At 31.4% G+C, this 22,326-nt stretch overlaps 6 protein-coding genes across 8 annotated transcripts; 4 read left to right on the forward strand and 2 right to left on the reverse strand.

Moving 5' to 3' along the window:
• Positions 1 to 948: 948 nt before the first annotated feature.
• On the forward strand, positions 949 to 2,963 carry Aph-1 (gamma-secretase subunit Aph-1). The gene is made up of 3 exons (XM_070294030.1): positions 949 to 1,027; positions 1,098 to 1,518; positions 1,621 to 2,963. Exons 2-3 carry the CDS (start codon positions 1,286 to 1,288, stop codon positions 2,102 to 2,104), a joined length of 717 nt encoding a protein of 238 aa, XP_070150131.1. The 5' UTR covers positions 949 to 1,027; positions 1,098 to 1,285; the 3' UTR covers positions 2,105 to 2,963.
• A 349-nt stretch (positions 2,964 to 3,312) lies between these two features.
• On the forward strand, positions 3,313 to 6,321 carry Med17 (mediator complex subunit 17). Its single transcript, XM_070293834.1, has 8 exons — positions 3,313 to 3,482; positions 3,656 to 3,835; positions 3,958 to 4,274; positions 4,398 to 4,610; positions 4,726 to 4,931; positions 5,069 to 5,641; positions 5,764 to 5,912; positions 5,991 to 6,321. Exons 1-8 carry the CDS (start codon positions 3,373 to 3,375, stop codon positions 6,199 to 6,201), a joined length of 1,959 nt encoding a protein of 652 aa, XP_070149935.1. The 5' UTR covers positions 3,313 to 3,372; the 3' UTR covers positions 6,202 to 6,321.
• Positions 6,322 to 6,607: 286 nt separating this feature from the next.
• Positions 6,608 to 14,675, forward strand: Uba3 (Ubiquitin-like activating enzyme 3). Of its 3 annotated transcripts, none has more exons than XM_070293836.1 (5): positions 6,608 to 6,744; positions 7,239 to 7,624; positions 7,845 to 8,205; positions 8,302 to 8,631; positions 8,805 to 10,302. In XM_070293836.1, exons 2-5 carry the CDS (start codon positions 7,377 to 7,379, stop codon positions 9,189 to 9,191), a joined length of 1,326 nt encoding a protein of 441 aa, XP_070149937.1. In that variant the 5' UTR covers positions 6,608 to 6,744; positions 7,239 to 7,376; the 3' UTR covers positions 9,192 to 10,302. The 3 variants fall into 3 exon arrangements, with proteins under 3 accessions (XP_070149937.1, XP_070149938.1, XP_070149936.1); XM_070293837.1 differs by lacking the exon at positions 6,608 to 6,744 and adding an exon at positions 14,453 to 14,675 and having other exon boundaries at positions 7,013 to 7,624; positions 8,805 to 9,000; XM_070293835.1 differs by lacking the exon at positions 6,608 to 6,744 and having other exon boundaries at positions 7,013 to 7,624.
• Positions 10,759 to 16,007, reverse strand: LOC138932224 (proliferation-associated protein 2G4). The gene is made up of 7 exons (XM_070293838.1): positions 15,881 to 16,007; positions 14,874 to 15,108; positions 14,497 to 14,659; positions 14,208 to 14,387; positions 13,559 to 13,807; positions 12,955 to 13,101; positions 10,759 to 12,876 (listed from the first exon to the last, which is right to left on the reverse strand). The coding sequence occupies exons 1-7, from the start codon at positions 15,963 to 15,965 to the stop codon at positions 12,775 to 12,777; spliced, it is 1,161 nt and encodes a 386-aa protein (XP_070149939.1). The 5' UTR covers positions 15,966 to 16,007; the 3' UTR covers positions 10,759 to 12,774.
• A 310-nt stretch (positions 16,008 to 16,317) lies between these two features.
• LOC138932435 (transmembrane protein 170A) lies at positions 16,318 to 17,599 on the forward strand. The gene is made up of 3 exons (XM_070294296.1): positions 16,318 to 16,826; positions 16,953 to 17,058; positions 17,125 to 17,599. Exons 1-3 carry the CDS (start codon positions 16,727 to 16,729, stop codon positions 17,318 to 17,320), a joined length of 402 nt encoding a protein of 133 aa, XP_070150397.1. The 5' UTR covers positions 16,318 to 16,726; the 3' UTR covers positions 17,321 to 17,599.
• A 74-nt stretch (positions 17,600 to 17,673) lies between these two features.
• On the reverse strand, positions 17,674 to 21,089 carry Ufl1 (UFM1 specific ligase 1). The gene is made up of 5 exons (XM_070293844.1): positions 20,886 to 21,089; positions 19,839 to 20,416; positions 19,479 to 19,625; positions 18,042 to 19,400; positions 17,674 to 17,936 (listed from the first exon to the last, which is right to left on the reverse strand). The coding sequence occupies exons 1-5, from the start codon at positions 20,963 to 20,965 to the stop codon at positions 17,800 to 17,802; spliced, it is 2,301 nt and encodes a 766-aa protein (XP_070149945.1). The 5' UTR covers positions 20,966 to 21,089; the 3' UTR covers positions 17,674 to 17,799.
• Between the last annotated feature and the right edge of the window lie 1,237 nt (positions 21,090 to 22,326).

Consider the following 22,326-nt stretch of genomic DNA (forward strand, 5'->3'; position numbering starts at 1 on the left):
TGTGCTAATGTACTCTCCGGACTCTGTATGCTCTATTCTGCGCATGCGCTAACAGACAAGGACAGCCAGGTCACTTGACTTCGTCTCTTTCTAATTGCCTGATACTCTTTTAGCTGACTCCCGCCCTCTATTATATCTTCTCTCTGATCTAGACCGAGTATTAAGAAGTGAGGATCGTCAAATATTAGACGGAGATAGCATATGCTTTGTATCACCATTCTATCTTCATCTTTTCCATCCCTTCTACTTTTCTCTTTCCAATTTATGCGGCGTCTACAATAGAGATTTTAAGTCCTAAACCTTAAGAAATTTACCAATCACAGTCGAGTATTCTTCTCATACTTGACTGTGATTGGTCAATTTCTTAAGACTTAGGGCTTAAAATCTCTATTGTAGACGCCGCATTAGACAAAGACAGATTGGTGATCGTACAGCAGCTGTCTCTTTCTATTTTTTGACGCGTTCTGAATACGGGAAATGTAGAGACGCACACTTATGCATAACGAAATTGATCAATCAGTTTCCTTATGTTTATGATTATGCGCTTATGCAAAAGTTTGTGCTTCCCGCTTTAATACGGCTTTTACAATCAGTCTACTATTGCTTATGCTTTAATGCTCGTATCAGACTACGCATTGAAGATTGAGATTCAAGATTCAAGATTGAAATTTGACCAATCAGGATTAAGAAATTTTAGTTCCTTTTGTTCTGATTAGTCAAATTCCAATCTTTAACATTCAATCTTCAATTTTCAATGCATAGTCTGAGGCCGATATTACATTTGTCGTACGACAAATTTTTCAAGTATATTGATTGGCTGCAAAATAGAAACTTTCTTGAGTCTCTAGATATTAGCTAATCAATGCGCTTAAAAAGTTTGTCCCACGACAAATGTAATATCGGCCTGATACGGGCTTAACGCATGTGCGAGATTTATTTCTCAATTCGCAACATTGCAGCTAAAACTATTTTCGAACGTATTCAATATACATGGTATATACGAACAAATTTCGTTATTTCAGAGAAAGTGAGTGATTTTAATATGCATAAGTTTTTATATATTTTTGAAAAACAAGTTGATATAATTATTTGTTAAGCTCGAGACTGCGCATCTTATCGGGAAAATAAATGTCGATAAAAGGAAATATTCTAGCCGTACAAAGGCTTCTTAGAATTATAAGCATTTGCCAATGCTTTGACATTTGACGAGAAATTAACGAAAGAGAGAAAAAGAGATCATTAATAAAAGTATTCGTAACTCGACGTCGCAATCAAAAAGAAAAAAATGACTGTTATGGAATTCTTTGGTTGCGCATTTTTGGCTTTTGGCCCTCCACTAGCTATGTTTACGTTCACAATTGCTGCTGAACCCATCAGAATAATCATATTGATAGCCAGCGCCTTTTTCTGGCTTATTTCATTGCTATTGTCATCTGTACTCTGGTATGCCGTTGTTCCTCTACAGCAAAATCTTGCATTTGGATTAGTGTTTTCTGTATTGTTCCAGGAGAGCTTCAGGTAACTTTTATACTTTGATGTTTGAGTTAATTCAGTTGTGTATTTAAAAATCGTATATTTTATATGCATATAGAATTTATCATTTGTTTTATATTTTTAAAGATACCTACTTTACTGGGTGCTGCGTAAAGCCGAGAGAGGGTTGGAGAAAGTTACAACAACACATGTGGCAGATAGCAGACACATATTTGCTTATGTGTGTGGTTTAGGTTTTGGCTTCATGAGTGGTGCCTTTGCTCTAGTTAATGTCCTAGCTGACGCAGTTGGACCTGGTACTATGGGACTCTGGCAAGGCAGTGAATACTTCTTCATCATATCAGCCGCCACCACACTGTGCTTCATTTTACTACATACATTCTGGGGTGTCATCTTTTTTTCTGCACTAGACAAAAGAAATTGGGGACATATTATCTGGGTAGTTGGAACGCATCTATTTGTCTCGTGTATGACCTTGCTCAATCGTTATCAGGCATATGCAGCCAGTCTTTTGTCTGCATACATAGTATTAGTGATAACAACAGCACTAGCATACAAAGCCTCAGGTGGGTGGATTCAAACTTCAATTCTCCATTTCCAAAGAAATTGAGAGTTTAAAAGTTACTTAATAATATATGATTGATTAATAATTCCATCTTTGAGCATTGTAATAAAAAACATTCTCTCCACTTACTAGTCTTATTATCTTCTTTGCTTTATTATATATAATACAAATAAGGATGCGTTTAAAAAATAAGTACACTTTTCAAAAATTATTAAGTCTATATGATATGAAAAATGTAGATATGAAATATTGTAATTGAATGGTAAATTTTGTAGCGGTGCTAAACACATTCTGTTGAATTCTATAAAGTTAGTATAAAGAATACATTTTACATTATAATTGCATAACAGTTTGAGAACATTTAATTATTTAATATAAGAAAAACTTAATTTAATATTAAATTAAGTATCTTGACACGAAATTTTCGCGATTGTTTTCTCCCTGAAAGACTTCAACACTGAATAGTTTTGTTAAGCTACTGGTTCATTAAAACATTATAGACAGAAACGGAATAGCATTTTGAAGCATGACACTGAAATATACATTTTTTCCTCGTGTGTCTAAAAGGAAAAAAAAAGGATTAAAATATATGTGTAATTACATGCATCCGTGTGTGTGTGTGTGCGCGCGCGCACGTGTATACATCTCTATAATGTATAATTATCATATTAAATAAGATATATTTGTGCATCAATTTTCATCTTAAAAATGAATTCCTTCGCTAGATTAAACGAAGAAACTATAAGGAGTCAAAGGAATTGTTTATTAATCTATGTATATAAATAAAAAAAGGAAGCCACCTGATAATTAACTTTAAGATCATTATTGTGACCTATATCTCTTGAGATTTAATTAATTTAATCTTCACTTATCACATTTTGCAACGATTTATTGTTCAATTCACATTATATTTCATATGACAATAAAATAAAAACAATTTTTGTACAATATATCACACAGTTGTGTATATCATTTTTATCTCTTCTAAAGTGCAAGATATTTTTATATAATAATGATAATTACAGTAATTATTTCGTTTGTTTAGTTATAAATAAATTATATGACGAATACTTATATATATATATATATATATATATATATATATATATATATAGTAATAAATTATATAAATTTGTTGTAACTAATCACATATAAATACATCCATGCACGTGCGCCATCAAAGCGCAAGCGCAGAAAGGCATGTATTTATGTTCGTACATAAAACTATAAAACCGAAAACACCTTAGAAGACAGCAATCTAGTAATATATAAACTATGGTGTATTCAGGTGGGGAATCGGAACGCACCCCTTCATGGAACATACGAAAACAATAATGGCGTATTCTGTGAATATTTCTGTAGAGGCGCCTATTGAGAACCAGATACAGGAAATCAGTTACGATGGCCAAGAAATTTATCAAGCGTATGTAACAATTTTAGAAATAATAGAGAATGTATTAAATAATATTTGATTAATGCAATTTTAATTGGATATTAAATGTACATTATAAATACATCTCGTAATTAACCTTAGTTTTATTGAAAAATTGAATAGAATTATTATATTATACATTAAATTTATTAATTATGATGCAGGCCCCTTACATTGTCGGAGAACTTGGCGAAAATTGCTCAAAAGATTGACTTCAATAAAACAAATGGTGAGGAGATAAAGAAGGAACAATTAGAAGGTGAAAAAGGCGATGAGGATACAAAAGATTCTACTTCATTTCAATCTTCTTTATGGCCTTGGGATAGTGTTAGAAATAAATTAAGGTTTGTCATATTTTTTTTGTATCTCGAATTCTTCTATTTTATGCAAGTAATGAATACTTAATTTGACAATTATATATAAAACGATTTGCTAAACCTAATAATTGAATTTAACTTTTTTATAGAAATGCCTTGACGGAAGTTTGTGTATTGGCTGATGTACTTGCAATAGCAAAAGAGAAAAATTATATGGTATTGGATCCAGTACCTCAAGAACCAGTTGAAGTAAAGCCTATGATACAAGTATATGCTAGAAAAAAGGCATTGGCAGGAGCAGCATCAGTTCTCATGCTGGGTGCTGAGAGACTGCGAAATTGTCAAGCAGAATTAGCTAGAACGAAATCCACTCCTGACTTTCATATTGAATTATTAAGATTACGGCAAAATTGGCGTTTGAAGAAAGTGTCAAACTCTATCATTGGTGATCTTAGTTATCGAACTGGTTAGTATCTATTTTTATATTCGTTATTCATTTAAATATATTTTATATTTTCTTGAAAAAGTGATTTGTGTAATTTTAATATTTTTATATGTTTCAAAAACTTGTGCTGTATTTATATTCTAGCTGGCTCGAAATATACACAAATGGGTATGTTTGAAGTCACCAAAGCTGAAGAAGAAGAGAAAAGTAGTAATAGTCCGCCGGCATCTCCTAATGCTGGTAATAATATGTCGGGGCAATCTCATATTTCTTCAAATTCAAAAATGTCTGCTTTACGCGTGACCATACCTAGCGAGTTGCAAGGTGTCGCCTATATTGAAGTATTGTGTCAGAAAGGTAATGTGACCAAAAGAAGAAAAAAAGATTTGTCTAAAAATATACTATATAAAAAATATATGTATAATGTATATAATATACATGTTAAAAAGTGAGCATGTATACATTTCTTTAGATCAAGAAGATTTATGTAATGCAAATATAAGTTTGCTTAATAGCAATACTAATAATTCAAACGCCGATATGCATTGGCAGCAGAAGTTAGAAGCTGCACAAAATGTTCTATTTTGCAAAGAATTATTTAGTCAATTGGCACGAGAGGCCGTGCACTTACGTGCGCCTATACCTCACATGGTTGTTGGAAACCAGATAATGGCCACAGTATGTATCTTAAAATTAAAATTAGAGATAATTTTCTACCTTCTTCTTATATGACGTTATATTACGTTTTTTAATTCAAATCAAATGATATATTGCGATATATACTTAATAAACTTTTATTTATTATATTATACTAGGTACTTCCTGGAATTCAATTAATAATTGGTCTATGCCACAGCACAGGCAGCGATAAGAAACCTATTGCTCCACCACCACATAAAACAGATCACGATCATGTGTTGGAACATTCTTTACATCAACTGTTGCGTGAAGTGCATTATAAGAATAGTCAACATCCATTTCCTCATCCTGCTTCAGGTCCACTCGGACCTAGTAAGCGCAGATATTTAGCTGGCCCTACTGCTGCTGATAAATACGAACTTTTAGAAATGACGAAAAGTCAAACGTTACTAGAACAGATTATTCAACAGGCACAACATTTTTTCATGCGATTGCGCACGGAATACGTATTAGACACGATAGCGAAAGAAGTGAAAGATCCTCTTATTGTTTCACACTGGAACGCATTAAATTCACCGACACAATCTTGTGTAAAAATTAATATTTTGACGCATGGATACGACAGCGTATGTCGGACGACGATGATCGTTCACGTTGGTGAAAAATCATTGAAGTGCGTATGTCGTGATGGTAGAGTCATGCATATGAGTTATGAACCCCAGGAGTTGAGGGATCTAATTTTTTGTCAGGTAATTTCTCTTTACTTTTTTATTAACAGTCATTTATAAAATATTAAAGTATAAAAATTTTTAAGTTTTATATAAAATATTTTCTTATTAGTGAAATGGTATGAATTTTTTTTTATATGCAGATTTATCAACATCAGATAAACGCAGTACAAGCTCTGGCCAAATGTATGGGTTGGCAGTTTTTAGCAAATAGCTCACATCTTGGTCTAGGTTCAGTGGAACCTCTCGGAAATGCTAGTAGTTGTATTCTAGCTTCGCCAATCGGTGACAGGTATTTTCTTAGACTCTAATTTATAATGTAAAATTTTCTTATGTAATATATTTATTGATTACATAATTATATTTACAGAATGATAGCTGTACGATGTGAACCACAAATGGGCGTGCAAGTTGCTATTGCTCATTCCCCCCGAAAAGATTTCTTTCCTGGCCAACTTGTTCGAGAAAGAAAATGGGAAAATTTAGGAGGATCCTTTAAAGAAGTCAGATGGGACAAGATGGAAGGGAAAAATTTCCTCAATAAAATGGAATTACTAATGTCTTCTTTAATGAGCTCTTAAGTGTTGCAAATTACAGTGAAACTTCTATATATTTTTCTTGTGGGACTTAAAGGATTTTTTATATTTTCCCTTTAATTTTCATTTATTTCTACCTACATATTTTGATAATAGAATGCATAGAAAAAAAAGTTATTACATATGTGATTAATTTAGAATAAGGAAAAAAGAGTTGTATAAATTAGAATGCACTTTCCCATATATTTCTCGTATAAAAATAATGATCCGAGAGGGTTATAAACAGTAATTATAGATAAGTAAATATAAATTGAGAATTGCTTATAATAATAATAGGGAAACTAGACCTATAGCTGCGCAGCAGCCAAACCGCGCAGCCGTAAAAGTCGAGCACAACCGAACAATGTCGAAGATAACCGACGCGATAGGCATTCACTGGTCGCCTGGTCGCCGCCATTCGGAATTCGGATCCGAGTAAGCGAAGGTGCTACATTACGGGGGTTTTACTTTGCCGTTCGGTGCGCGATTACGCGCGAGTGTAGATAGAATCGTGCAATTATAGACTTTGATATCGATTCTGTAATTCAAGTGAGAGTAAAAATTGAACAAAAATGAACGAATTTATTAAAAAATTTATAATTTCATTGGTCCAAATATAGTAAATTCGCTCATTTTTGTAATTTTCACTCTCACTTGAATTACAGAATCGATATCCTCATTTCAATTGATCGTTTTGTGTGGGAAGTTATAAATCTAAGTTAAATTATACAATTATAGATCTTGTTGCATTAAAATCATCAGGCGATATGAACTTCACTTTACACGGATTTAATAAATAATAAACGTATGGAAGTATTTTTATTCAAATTTCGTGTGCCTTTTCATTTTGCTGCGCTTGCGCATATCGCCAGAATTTCGTCGGCATGACAGATTTCCTAACCTTCAAAAGTGGCATCTTTCTTTTTACACTACCGAGCAACGATTTTTACTTTTCAAATCTTTGTTTTTATACAAAAAGGCATTAAGTGTATTTTTATCAAAATCTAAGTAAAGCGAATTATTTTAAACATCTACCGGAACAGGAATAAAACTGAAGAGGAAGAAACCTAAACAGGAAAGAAGTCTGAGAAGACATGTTCTAACGTTTAAGAAAAACTTGGTTCATTAACTCCAAATTTAATTTATATTGTTATCCTGATCGGACGGTTTATTCTGTGATAATGAGCTCTGATCATACGAACAGACGATGGAGCAATTTGCGTAAAGTGTTGGAGAGATCTGGTCCGTTTTGTCGACCGGATTTCGAGCCATCTTCTGAGAATCTGCAGATGCTTCTGGAGCGTTGCAAAGCGCTCGTTGTCGGTGCTGGTGGTTTAGGATGCGAGTTATTAAAAAATTTGGCTCTGATGGGATTTAGACATATCCATGTGATTGATATGGATACAATCGAGTTGTCTAACCTCAACCGGTGAGCAAGGTTATGTTACAAGTTATAAGAGATACTCAGAGAGATTTCTTTCATAAAAGTACAATATTTCTATTATACCTGATTTTCTCCGAATTTTTTTATTTTTATCCTATAAAAGAAATTCTGGCATAAAATCTGTATAAAAAAAATTATTTAGTTATAAATAAATATTTTTTATTTTAAAAAATTATTTTATAAAAAAATAATATATATTGTGCAGACAGTTCTTATTTCGTCACAAAGATATTGGATCTTACAAGGCAGAGGTAGCTGCAAAATTTATCAATGCTAGAGTGCCTGGTTGCAATGTAATTGCACATAATTGTGAGATACAAGCTAAAGATGCAGCGTTTTACCAACAGTTTCATATGATAATCTGTGGATTAGATTCAATTGTCGCAAGAAGATGGCTTAATGGTATGCTAATATCTTTGCTTGTCTATGAAAATGGTACGTTGGAACACAGTAGTGTTATACCATTGATAGATGGTGGGACTGAAGGTTTTAAAGGAAATGCCCGAGTTATATTGCCTGGTATGAATCCATGTATCGAGTGTACCTTGGATCTTTATCCTCCACAGGTGAGAATATAATCTCCTATACTCTTCGAGATTTAATGTTATCAATAGAACATTTGTTTGTATCATATATTAGAAACTTATTTGTGCTTTGCATAGGTCACATATCCTTTATGTACAATAGCCAACACTCCGCGTTTACCAGAGCACTGTGTAGAATATGTAAAAATAATTCAATGGCCAAAAGAGAATCCATTCGATTGCGCGATTGATGGAGATGATCCCCAGCATATAAACTGGATTTATGAAAAGTCGATCGAGAGAGCAACGCAATTTGGCATACAGGGCTTAACATACAGACTTGTACAAGGTATCATCAAGAATATTATACCGGCTGTGGCATCGACGAACGCCGTTATCGCCGCTATCTGCGCAACAGAAGCATTTAAACTTGCAACCAGTTGTAGTGCATCTTTAAATAATTACATGGTAATTATAAGTCAACAATAATCTGTTTTAGACAAAAGTACTAATCTAGTAACAAGAACATTTTTTACGTATTTTTACGTCTCGTGTACAATGTAAATCGTATTATAATTATATCGATAACTATTTTGATGAAATAAACAGTACAAGATGATAAATATTTTACTGTTATGAAGGTGCTTAACAATTTGGACGGAGTTTACACATATACTTATGAAGCAGAAAAAAAGCAAAATTGCCTGGCATGTAGTCAAGTACCACGAGAGATTGAAATCAAAGATTCAAGATACAAACTGCAAGACTTGATAGAGCTTCTTTGTGAACGACCAGATTTCCAAATGAAAAATCCCGGACTTACAGCGATTATAAACGGTAAAAATAAAACTTTGTACATACAAACGGTGTCGAGCATCGAGCAAAAGACTCGCGAGAATCTGTCGAAGACTTTGATCGAGTTAGGTTTAAAAGACGATACTGAAATAAACATCGCCGATATTACAACTCCCAATACAGTTATTCTGAAATTAAAATTTTTACATAATGATAGAATAAATCGGCAGTAATTATGCCGAAAATTTTGCTTGCAGATATCGCACTTCTCTCATTACTTGTATTTATATTATTTGAATTAATTTTATATATAAAGCAGATTAAAAAATATAAAAATGTAAGAAAATATAATGAAGTCAAAAATCGCTTAAGCGCCATTGCATGTGAAAAAATTTTCGTAATCGTAATGCCGTAAGTAAACTAATCACAGTCAAACATTCTTACTATATTGTAAAAATACTTGATTGTGATTGGTCGATTTGCTTACGGCCTTACGATTATGACTAATTTTTTCACATGATTGGGCTTTATACAGGATGTCCCAAAGTACTCTTGACAATGCTCATGAGCAGGTAGAGCACAGTAAACTGAACAAAAAAGTCTGGTACCATTTTTTTCTATAATGCTCAATAAAGGAGTTATTATTGAATAAAGTCTGGTCAATCAGCGCAGACTTTCAGCCGGACGCATGTCAGTGAGCCGCCCGTCTGGTGTCGCCATAGCGATGGAGCGCTCACGCACACAGCCATGCGGCTAAAAATCGACGCTGATTGATCAAACTTTACTCAATAATAACTTCTTTATTAAGCGTTATAGAAAAAAATGTTACAGGACTTTTCTGTTCAATTTACTGTACTCTACTTGCTCACGAGCGTTGTTAAGGGTTTTTACATTATTCTACATATGTTTATATAAGGAATATTTTGTTACATATGTCAAAATCGTTAAAAACTACAATTGTGTGTAATTTATTGCACATTATTTGTTAATAACTATTAATGCAATTTTCTGTGATTTTTAAATAATATTGTAATAAAGTATATGATATAAAAAAAAATTGATCGGAAATAATAATCAATCTATAAACAAATGTAGAAATATATTTAGTATTTGAACAATGAAAACATGATTATAAACATTATTCTATATTGCTATAATAACATCCTCATCTTGATCAGAAATTACACAAGAAATATCAATTTGTCACATAAGATATATCAGAAGTGTTTATAATCTCCAATTGTGTATAATTTATTGTACTACAACATTATTTGTTAATAATGATTTTTTGTAGTTCTCAAATGATATTATAATAAAATATATGATAAAAAAGTTCAGTAGTAGTAGTAGTCGTCAACCTATATATCTATATATATATATCTACATAAATGTAGAGAAATATATTTATATATATAGTATTTGAACAATTAAGACATGATTGTAAATATCATTCTATATATTTCTGTAATTACATCCTCATTTTGATAAGAGATCATATATCATAGCAAAATTATTAACAAATAATGATAATCATAAATATAAAATTTAGTTTGCATAATTACAAGTCCCAAGATTAAAATGATATTCTTTTCCTTTTTTCTTTCTACGAATATATATAGTACTTTGTGTATTATATATTTAATTACATTTACAGAGAAAAATGGAGTAATATATAATGAGTCATGAAATATATATATATGTGTCAAAATTTATACTTGTTAGCTTATTATCAAGCATTTTTATAACAATTTTTTTTTCTTTATTTCATATCATTACATTAAATTATATATTGCATATAAATTTTATGCACAGCCTTCATTTGCATAATTTTATATTTTTATTTATTTCAATTAGTTTTTTTTTAATTGCAATAATGAATTTTTTTTTTTAATCTAATTTAAAAATATTAAAAAATTATAAAGAGCCTCCAAATATAATGTCCAAAATTTGGTTGTAAACGCGATTGTAATTATGGAAAGATATTTAAGCAAATGATGGATAGTGCACAATATGATATTTTGTTATACAAGCACACTCTATAACATTCGACATATGCACAACTTGAGTAGAAAAAATATCTATAACAGATACATTATCTATCCCTCTTATATAAAACTATTATTATACAATATTCATTTGCATTATTTATGGTTTGTGGTGAGTCGGCAAGTTAATATTACTCCTCATATTTTTTTGTAAAGATCTATTTTTTTTTATCTCGCTCACACAGAAATAAAGTTTTCTTCAATATTATATATATTTCCAGCTTCTACCAATTTAACCAATTTAACCAACTTCTAACAATCTATACTGCACATACAATCTATAAAATCTGCATACAGTAGAAATAATTTATATAATAATTGTTTTTTTGATGGTAAGGGGTATTTTCGCAACGAAACACTCGGTGAATCATTGGCATTTCATTGTTTATGCAATGTCCCAGAATGGACACTCTCCAATTGTACAATTTGTAGTTAAACCTTATTACAGTATAGTTCTCATAGCTGGACACAAAATAAAATTGGCTAATCTAGAACTAGAACTAAGTGAATCGTATTTTGTGCAAATATTCAGATGTTACAATATATATATTTGTTTATCCATAAAATTAACTTGTGATATTATTTAAAATTTTAAAGTATATATGTATATATATATATGTGTATGTGTTTGTACACATATTTTATATACAAAGTGCTAATTAATTTACATCTATTAAATACATAGCAATATTCCTTGATGAAAAATAACTCAAAAGTGCTGAACCATTTTTTTTTACGATGCTTAAAGAGAAATTATTAAAATCTACCTAATACACACACACACAGACTGTTGCTATTTAAATATACGTGAACCGCGCGTCGGATATGTAGCCACTACCAACCGCACGGCTCATATACATATATCCATTTAGTGAATGGCACTGTGTGATTAAATGTGAGTTTCATTTAATAATTCCTTTTCTCTCTCTCTCCATTAAACATCGCAGAAAAAATGTTTGAGGATTATCTTTTCGGCTTATTTTTCATCAAAGAATCTCATTATGTACTTATTGAGCAAGAATTAATTAACACCCTGTGTATAAAATAAAGAGCGTATTCTATACAATTTTATAATTTTAGTTATATAAAAAAGCGAAAATATTTCTTAATATATTTTGAGTTTATACAATTCACTTCTTTTAGCTTAGCCAATCCAATGTTCCACAGAAAACTGTCACACATAATTGTTACATATAAAATGTTAGTTCAAAGTTCGTAATGCATTACAATTGCAAGTAATCGTCATATGAATAATTAACAATTTATAAACAGTAATAATACGATCCATGGTCCACATTAAAAAATACTCTGATATAACTTAAATATTGGAAAGTTATCATATAATGTATAATAGTTTAATTCTCGGTTCGATTCAGGGCGACAAAACTAGATATTTCCGTCGAATGAAATATATAAATAGAAAAGTAGAGAGGAAAGATAAATAGGTAATACATATCAAATGGCAAAACTCGAGACTTCCATTGGATGAATGAAGTACATAAATAGGAAAATAAAGAAGCAGGAAGAAAGGTAAATAGGTAAATCATTATGTGGATACATATCAGACGATTACTGATAGCAAGAGCATAACAATGCAAAACATTGATGCAACTTACAATTTATCAATGCAATATCTAAACGAAGGTATTATATTAATTGAGTGATTTGTGTTTGAAAGTGTCCAGCCTTTTACTTAGATCACTAAATGAAAAATATTGAAATAGTGCATGATGTCAATATAAGTCATGGTATGTGTTAGAAAATGACAGTGTTAGGCCTTAGCATCGACTTCCATAGCAACATCTACAGCTTTCTCAGCCTTCTTTTTCTTCTTTTTTGCCGACTTCGGATTTGCTGAAGAGTACAAAAGATTCTGAAATTTTTAATTATTATTAATATGACAATAATAATCAGAAAACTGTTATATATTTTCCTTATCATAATGTTCTACCTTCAATTCAGGATCGTCCACAACACAGTCAGATTGATAGATATCGAGATCAGAGGGAATTCCTGTAATTTTATGAGGTCCATTGGGCATCAAAAGTACTGTAAATTTGAATTGTGCAGCATACTCATTTGGTTTTTCATAGAGCACCTAATTAAGAAAAAGTGATATTAGAACTTTCCTCATGTGCAATATTATGATAATTAACTGTTGAACAGTAGTTTGTATAATAGCCAATATTGTAGACATCGAGTAAATTTTCACTCATAGCAGATTTTTTTTCTTTGATACATACCACAGAATAAAATTTTATAATATAATATAAAATTTTATAATATAATATAAGATTTTATAATGGACATGTTTTAATTTTATATATATTCTTGAATATATTTTGTTTTTCTCTTCAAAAAATACTATTTGTACGATAATTAAAAAAAAATGTGTAAAAGAAAAATAATTGATCTTTCTATAAAATATATATCTATGAAATATTTGTTTTAATTATTGCATAATTTTATAAAATGTTTTAAAATATGAGTCATGAATGATCCAGCATCCGTCAGCATAGGATCAATAGATTATTAATACATATAAATGTTCTTACTTGGAATGGTTCAATCAACCTATGGTTTACACATTCAACAACAGCCATTTTCGCTTTCTTCTCGTCTTCGAAGGTGCGTAAATTGAATGGCATGAGACCATGCTTGTGGGAGACTTCCGAGTAAAACATGCGAGACGCCTTCAATTTAAGCTGATATGTCTCCTCTGTCTTCTTGTATATTGTGACTCGAGTATCCTGTTCCCTTCCTATTCCTTCACCTGTACTAACCAGTACATCCATTGCATACACCTGAAATTAAATACATATAATAACTTCAAAAAATTACTTAAAAAAATACTCTAAATTTCTTATATGCTTTTTTTTTAATAAGATACACATTACTTTTAACTTGTCTTTCAAGAATAAATACAAGTAATGATTACAAGATCAACATGCGAGTTGTGGGGTACTGGTGTATATGTGACAAAGTATCAATAAAGTATATTTTTTTATTATTCATATTTAATATTCAAAATCTTTTGCAGTCTCGAGACAAGTATTATAGAAAATATACTATATTTTTTTGCATTTACACTAGTAGTCAAACTTGTTTGATATCATTATTCATATTTTTATAATTTTACAAATGATTAACTACCAACTTTAATTATGTATAACTTAAATGTTGTTCCAAGCGCATAGTTTTTACCTCGTGAGTTTCAAGTGTATACTTTTCATGTTCTTTCTTTTGTGCATCATTCGGATTCTGAATTATCGTTTTCTCTCCATCAATCTTAAATTGTTTTAACTGATGACTTAACATGCCCTCAATCGGTTTACATTTATAAGCATCACATATTTTCTCTACTGTGCCTGTTATTGTGTATGTCTGAAATATATAATATATCAAAATTTTTTTATAATTTAATTTGACACATTTTAATTTTAAAATAGATAAAGAGGTAATATAATACACACAAATCGGTTCTCAATCCTACCTCTGTACCTGGCTTCAACAGCCTTAATGCAGCTTGAGAAGCAAAATGTGCAGCTAAAACTACATCTGCTTTTCTGCCTGTAACTTTCTTCTCTGGTGAAGAATTTATGACAATGGTATGTGCCACTACAGCTATAAAACCATCGACGTGTGCTCCCAGATCACTACAATCATATAATTTTATCAATAATACTTGTTAAAAAATAAAATGGTAGGGATAATATATATATATATATATATATATATATATATATATATATATATATATTATCTGATATGTTCAATATTTTCAGTAACATATAATATTATTTGTAGTATTAAATTTTGTTAGTATTATACAATTTATAAAAAAGCAAGTTTCTTTAGAGATAAACTTACACTTTAACCATATCTTCATCCTTGAGAATAAGATCAGGTTCACTAGCAATGGGTGAAAAGTGACAAATGCAATTATTGACTGATATGCATGTTGGAAAAGCAATCCCCTTTTTAAGTTCTTTCTCCTTCTTAAAAACTTTGTTAGTTTCTTCTGTAAGTAGTTTGTCACCAAACTCACATATTTCTCTTACAGAAGCTCCAGCAACACATTTGTCTAAAACTTGCTTTAATATCCCTGTAAAATATATACATAAGGATATATATTAATATGATATAGTTATGAAAAAAATGACATGTCAAAGTTATATATCAACAAAACTGTTGGAAGAATTTTTTTTGCAAATAAAATTTATTGTTTATTGCAAATTAAATTATATATAATATATAACCAAATTATCTATCATTCATTGAATATATTATAAAATTGATATATAAACTATATTCTGATATTCACTGCCAGTATTGAAATTCAAAATACACATACAGAGGATAGAATCTGTTAGTCAATTCAAATAGTATGTATGTGTGTATGCGCGCGCGCGCATACATACACACCTATAATAAATCTTATAATTTTATATGAACTCATAAGACAATGAACAGATGCACTATACATTGATGCTATTATCTTAGAAAATCATGTAAATTCGCTATTAAGCCAAGAAGATAAGTGTATTGTTATATTTAGTGCAAGATAATTAAAATGAATCAAGAGCGTGCAAACGACATAACTGTACGATCGCGGCTGAAATTGTATGAATGATAGACTATCGCGAATAAATAAAATTCGTTCGTTGAGCGAGCACACATTTGATAGATCGAGAAAGCGTTATTGGATCATATTGGAGAATGCTTAGAGAAGACTTAAAGGTCTAGCACATGGCTGCGGAATAGCCCGGCATTGGCGCGCCGAATTCCATATGGCAACAATAAGAAGAATACGCGCGTGCGATGCGCGTTTACGGCCACAGGAATTTTGCCCGAGTACTATGGAAACGTTCCCTTACGGTTTACGATCTCGCCAGCCATTTTATACTTGGTGACAACCAAGTCCTCGGCGATGGTCTTTTCAGTTTCTTCTTTGTCCGCCATGTCTTCGGCACACTATATCGAAATCACGTGACTCCAGCACAGACCAACACCTCCTCCTCCTCCTCCTATAATTTCTTTCGTCTCGGTCCTCGATAACAAACTTCGTGAATCGACACCATAGACATATAAGACACATAGATGGGAGTCTCTTCTTCTGATTGTGAGTCCGGCACGCTGGCAATCGTTTCGAATTGGAGGAACAAATCTCGCGCATGCGCAACGCACAAGCGCTAGTAAACTGTAAGTGACTTCGGTCACATATTTATTTTGTTGCAATAAGGAATATCATATTAAACGTTAAACATTAAATTTATGTATTTAAATAATCTTTTTGTTGCCTTTCTAATTTATAAAATAATTTGTAAATAGACAAAATACGTGACGCTTGCACTCTCTATTTACAGATAAATCTGTGACGTAACTTTACTGATAAATAGGCTGCGTTCGGCCTATTGCCAACCAAATAACATCGAACAATGTCAAATTTGACAACTGAACACATAAATTTTTTAATTCCTTCCATTATTTTCCGTCTCATTTTATAAAGGATGTATATCCATTTGTATGATTATCATTATCGCTGTTTCTCGTGTGTCATAACAGTGATAATAGTCAATAACTCCGGAATAATTTCTTAACGATGCATCGACATAACCTCAGCAACAATTGTCAAATTATAAAGGGAGCGAAAATTTACGAAAAAATTCGTATATCTCGCAAATAGAGACGATTCGAAAAGTATCTTTCTCATCGATGCCCATATGGATGTGCAAACGGATATCAATTCACTGCGACCGCAAATGGCATTACGAAATGTGAACTCTGGCAATATATTCAATACACCTTTGACATCATTCGCAGGTATATATAATCGAATAAGTACGTTATAAATGCATCCACAATTTATGATAAATTATCGTCATATATTGTCTGAATTTATTTGTGAAAATTAAATCTAATATACAATATATATATATTTTTTTTCAGAGATGTGGTATCAAATATTTCTATGGGCCCTATTCTCTTCAATATTCGTGCACACAATCGCTGGCGCGATTTGTTTTGCTACTTTGCGACAACACAAATACGGCAAGTATGTAAGTTTTAAATGTTATCTATATAGGAGTTAGACACAATTCATGATCCATTATATATACAGATTTTTTCCGCTGCTTATCATAATAATGGGTGTATTGCTACCATTGACATCGGGTGTTGTTAGTTCGGCGGCAGTTGCATTTGTGTACAGAGCGTCCGGTTATCAAATGCCTCCTTTGTATGCATTATTTTGGGGTATTGGACAGACCGTGGTTCCAGTGTGTGTCGGATTCACACGAATCTTAGCGACTTTGTAACCCAATGTTACAAGAACTACATTTGTGATATTTATCTGTATATACAAGAATGATGATCAAGTGTCTTCTAAGTTATATATATATACAAAATTATGTACATACATATGTATAGGTAAGTTTATCAATGTATATCTAGTTACCTTCGCATCTATTATTGAACTGATTGTAAAAAATGATAAAAAGTGAAGTTTTATTGAAAGATAAGTATTAGAAGGATTTTGTAATGAAAAACAAATGCATTTATCATACATCATAGTGAAAGCGTCATGGTATCAATAAATTAGTTCTCATGGTTATTTATTTATTTTTTTATTTTTTTTAGTGTAACAGATTAATCTTCTTAAATTGTCGATAATATATGTTCTCTATATTTTATAAAATACAATGTTCTAATTATGTTATACAAATATTAGTATAAGGTGAGTAAATCTAAATTATTTTACATTATTTATATTATACAATTGACCAAAAAATCTCTTTCAAGACTTGTCAGTTTTCACATGTTGCTTGAAATCATTGGCGATATTTTTTATATTTGTTAACCCTTCTTCTAAAGCTCTGGACGCCTCCATCTTTATGTTTTCGTCAGAAGTGCTTAGTAAGTTGAGCACCAAATCTGTATGGAAAAAAAAAAAAAAAAAAAAACAATATTTTTTGGCTAGTTTCACACTATAAAGAAAAAGATCTTTTTTTTTTAATTATTTCATAGATTATTACATACCATGGTATTTGGAAAGAATCGATATTGTATCAGGCTCTAATTGCTTTTGGAGGAATGCGAGAACAGTTGTTACATGTCTGCCAGACATGTGTAAGGCATTTTGCGTGGCAACAGTGAAAAGCACACTAGTAACTAAGTGCAATGCCAATGCGGGATCTTGTGTGGCATTCAATTCCTCCAACAGAGCTTCTCTGTGAGTGTGTACCTGCCGTCGCTCTTTCTTTTTATCATACTTTTTCAGAACCAAACAGCAAGATGCCATCGCTCCATCAACAGTATTCAAAAAATCCTCTACCGAATCTCCCATTATTGTTTTGTGGATAGCAGTTAATGGTTCTTTAACATCTACAGGTAGTTCGAGCAACAATCTTTGCCTCATCTCTGTTGTAAGATTCTCTGCCACTTGTAGCATGTTCTGTTGAGCAGCCAATTTAAATATACTTGTTACAAAATCGAGGCCTAGCGACTTTAGCAGATATTTGTTCAGTGAGGTTTGATCTGCTTTGTTTAAATGTTTAATGCCTTTATCGAATATTCGAATATTCGTTATTAGAATATTTAGGCGCTCGCTAATTTCGTTTAGATTCGTGGTCTTGTTGGTTTGCGCCAATTGCTCTGCTAATGATAAAGCGGATTTATTCAATTTCGGTTGCAAGTAATGCGCTAATTCGTCCGCCAAATCTTCAATTATGGATATGTTCTCATCTTTCATAACTTCCGCTTTTACTCCTTCCAAAGATATTAACGTAATCTCGCCTTTTCCCACTGATGTCTGTCTCGTCTCATCTTCATCGGAATCATTTTCTTGTGCTTTTCCTTGAAGATACTTCTTCTTTGTAGATTTTGTCTTGGTTTCCCTGCCTTGGCTACCGCCACCCGCTTTACCAAGAACTGCTTTTTTTCTTCGTTCCTCCTTTTTATTTGTTTTACTCTCGATTATTAGATCCACAGACTTCGATTTCAATTTATTTTCAATAATACATTGAACCCATTTTCCATTAGCTACTACTTCTCGAGCCTTCTGTTCCGCTATTGTTTCAAGGGATTTAGTTAAAGTTTGTAAGAAGGCATCAGAAACTGCAACTGTTTTTGCAAATATATGCACATTGACCTTTGTCTTCTTTGTAACTAATTTGAGAAGAATTTCCGCATCCTCGTCACTAAATACAGATGGTAAAAGAGGGTAAAGATCAACGAAAGACCCGGTCGCAATGATTTCTTCAATATTAGCGTCAACTTGATCCATTACCACTGTTCCCACAGCTACTGATTTTAAATAGATCATAGTCTCGTTTGGAAAATGACGCTTTATATAACCTGATGGGTCCGATATCCCCAGTCTTATAAGCGCGTCATATTCTGAAAGATAAAAGTACATTAGATTGATTGATATTTAGGAATTTCCTACAAAAAATTATTTTAAATTATATATTTTACCTAAATATCCATTCTGCTTATGAAAGTTTTCAACCCATTCATTCTGACTTTTAGAATATATAGTAGGTATGTAAATGCTATTTCCACTCTGTTTCCCAGTTACAACTCCAGGCACCTGTTTTACTTCTTGCAAACCATCCAGAATTGCTATAATATAAGATAAATAGAAAATGTAAATATTATAAAAATGAATGCTAAGTAATAGATGTAAACAAAGATATTGATTTGTTCCAATCAATATAATTGATATATTAAACATATAATATTTAACAAAATAGAAACAAAATTACTTAATTATGTGAAAAAGTAAGGAAGTTATTATCTTTTTATAATGTCAACATGTTATATTTTTGCACTTACAAAAAAATATCCTTTCTGGAACACCACATTGGCCTAATATTGCAGATAGTGGTGTAGGTTTTGTCACAGCAGACAAAGCACCTCTAATTTTTGCTCTATTTTTAGCTACAAAGCTTTCAGTATAAAAGATCTTAGGATCTTGGTAATCTTGCGTAGCATGTATTATCTTTCCCAGTTCTTTTTCGATAACTGATTGTAAAAATTCGGCAGGTAAATTATAAGTAAGTGTCAATTCGGCCACATTGATACAACCGTGTTGTATGAGCTTATCATTTATTTCTTCTGCAATTTTAGTTATGTAACTCCTATCGATGAGTTGTCCCAATATTACTTTTAGCCCTTTATTGTGCTTTTCAATTTCTGTTACTACTTTGGTTACTTGTGATAAATTAACATTAAGAATTTGTGCTAGGTCGACTAAACTAACTTTTCCACCATGAATATACAATTCATCCTTGATTTCCTTTGCAAGATGTTGGGGAGTTACGTATTCTTTGCCATCATTAGTAAATATAATATCCAGAAGCTTGTTTTCTACCAATGTTGTTATAATCTCTATACAATTTCGTTCAGAAAGTCTGTAATATAAGTTTAATTACATTACATTACTGTAAAAAATGACAAATATTGTCTCAACATATGTAATGAATTTAATTGAAAATTCTCAAGTTTTTTTTAGTGTTGCAACATCAAAAACTGATATAAAAGAAACAATAAATAAATTTTAATTTAAGTATATTCTTATTTATGTAATAAATTATAATAAAATTAATCTTTTAAAATTAATATTCAATAAAAATAAATTTATCAATATATCTACTATCAACATTCCATATGTTTAAATTTGATCAGAGATTTCTCATGAACTATTACAATACAAAATTATATGCAAGAAATGAATCGAATAACAAAAATGTATTTGTAATTTTAATATAATTTATTCGCACACTTTACTATTATTTACAATTATCTTATAGTTATCAGAGATTACTATAAGAACGAAATTATATTGTGATCCACGTTATGGAGATTAAAGCTGTCTCATACTTTTGTAAAGTTGAGCTGAGCTGTGCCTTCTGGAAATCAGCAGCCAATCTCTTAATTTCTTCCCAATCCACGCTGGACATCTTTCTTTTTATATCATTTAACTTGTCACTTTTTAAAATTGAAAAAAGGTGTGACTGATATACTCTGGAAACTGCCAAGTTATCAAGTTGCCAAATTTAACCTCACATATTATTGAGTATTGCTGAGGTACCCTACTAGTATATCCCATTTGGAAAGAAGTCTGTAATGCTTACTGAAGATAAAAAAGATCGTTGAATTGATGAATCATTTCATAAGTTTTATGTTTTATTAATTTACAGAATATCTCTTTTGTTGAAAAATATTTTTCGATATATGTTTTTAATTCAATTAATTTATATTTCTCGTTAATAAATTGTTCAGAAATTGAACGTTTCAATGTTTTTTTTTTTTTTCAATATATATTATGATCCAAGTGATCCAATGTTGGTAAAATAATAAAACAATAATTGTATCAGGTTTCGTAGAGTTTAATTATAGATGTCATTACTTTGACGTTAAAGCAGCACTTCTTTTTCAAGCAGAAGGCAATTTGAAATTCGTTTGAATTCCGATTTTGTTCAGGTAAGCACAACTTTGCACACAGACAAAGGGAAAGTTTTCTGAATGCTACCTGCTCTGAAAAGTTAGTTCGGAAGTCACTAAATACAGTTGCAACTCTGTACTAGCAAATAAAGGGTCTTATACATGCGCTACTCCACTTTGATTTCGGCTTTTTTCCGAAGAAGACGCAGACACACGTGTATGACATCCCGGTATCAAATTAAAGCGAGATTGAGCAGAAGACATCGTGTTAATTAAATACGAAGAAAGAAAAAGCTTCTTGATCGTCGATCAACAGTAACGCGAATTCGTGGAAAGATACATAAAACGAATTCTGGCAGATACGAGACATCGTTAAAAATGCAAGCATTGACCAAGCTGTTCGACGACAAGCCGCTCGATTATCCGGATGCATCATCGATGTTAACACTCGATGAAAAATCAATACACGCTGAATCATATGTGACAGAAATGAGCGAATCTTCGGAAACGGAAGAGCAAGCATTGGCTATAAAGAAATTTGCGAAGAATTGCTCAATTCATTCTATGATGAAAGACGCTTTTAATCATTTTAATTATTATCTTAATTATCTTTATTATAAAATTCAAAAGATCATTTACTGTTACGTCATGTTGCTTTTAATATGCTATAACGATACATTGGTATTTAACGATGATGAAGATTGCGAGAATCGTGAAACGGAGAACGTGGATGATTTGGGGAAGATCTCTGATGAAGGAGATAACGAAAAAGGACAAGCGACGTTGTGCGAAACCAAATTTTCGAATTCGACTGAGGATCTTCTTTCCAGACGAAACTCATCGTCAGATGAATTGGACTTCTTCATGGTATCTCTAT

The sequence above is a fragment of the Polyergus mexicanus genome, unplaced genomic scaffold (assembly GCF_030449975.1).
Source record: "Polyergus mexicanus isolate NDT 795.1 unplaced genomic scaffold, iyPolMexi1.0 SCAF_4, whole genome shotgun sequence".
NCBI classification, from domain to species: Eukaryota; Metazoa; Arthropoda; class Insecta; order Hymenoptera; family Formicidae; genus Polyergus; species Polyergus mexicanus.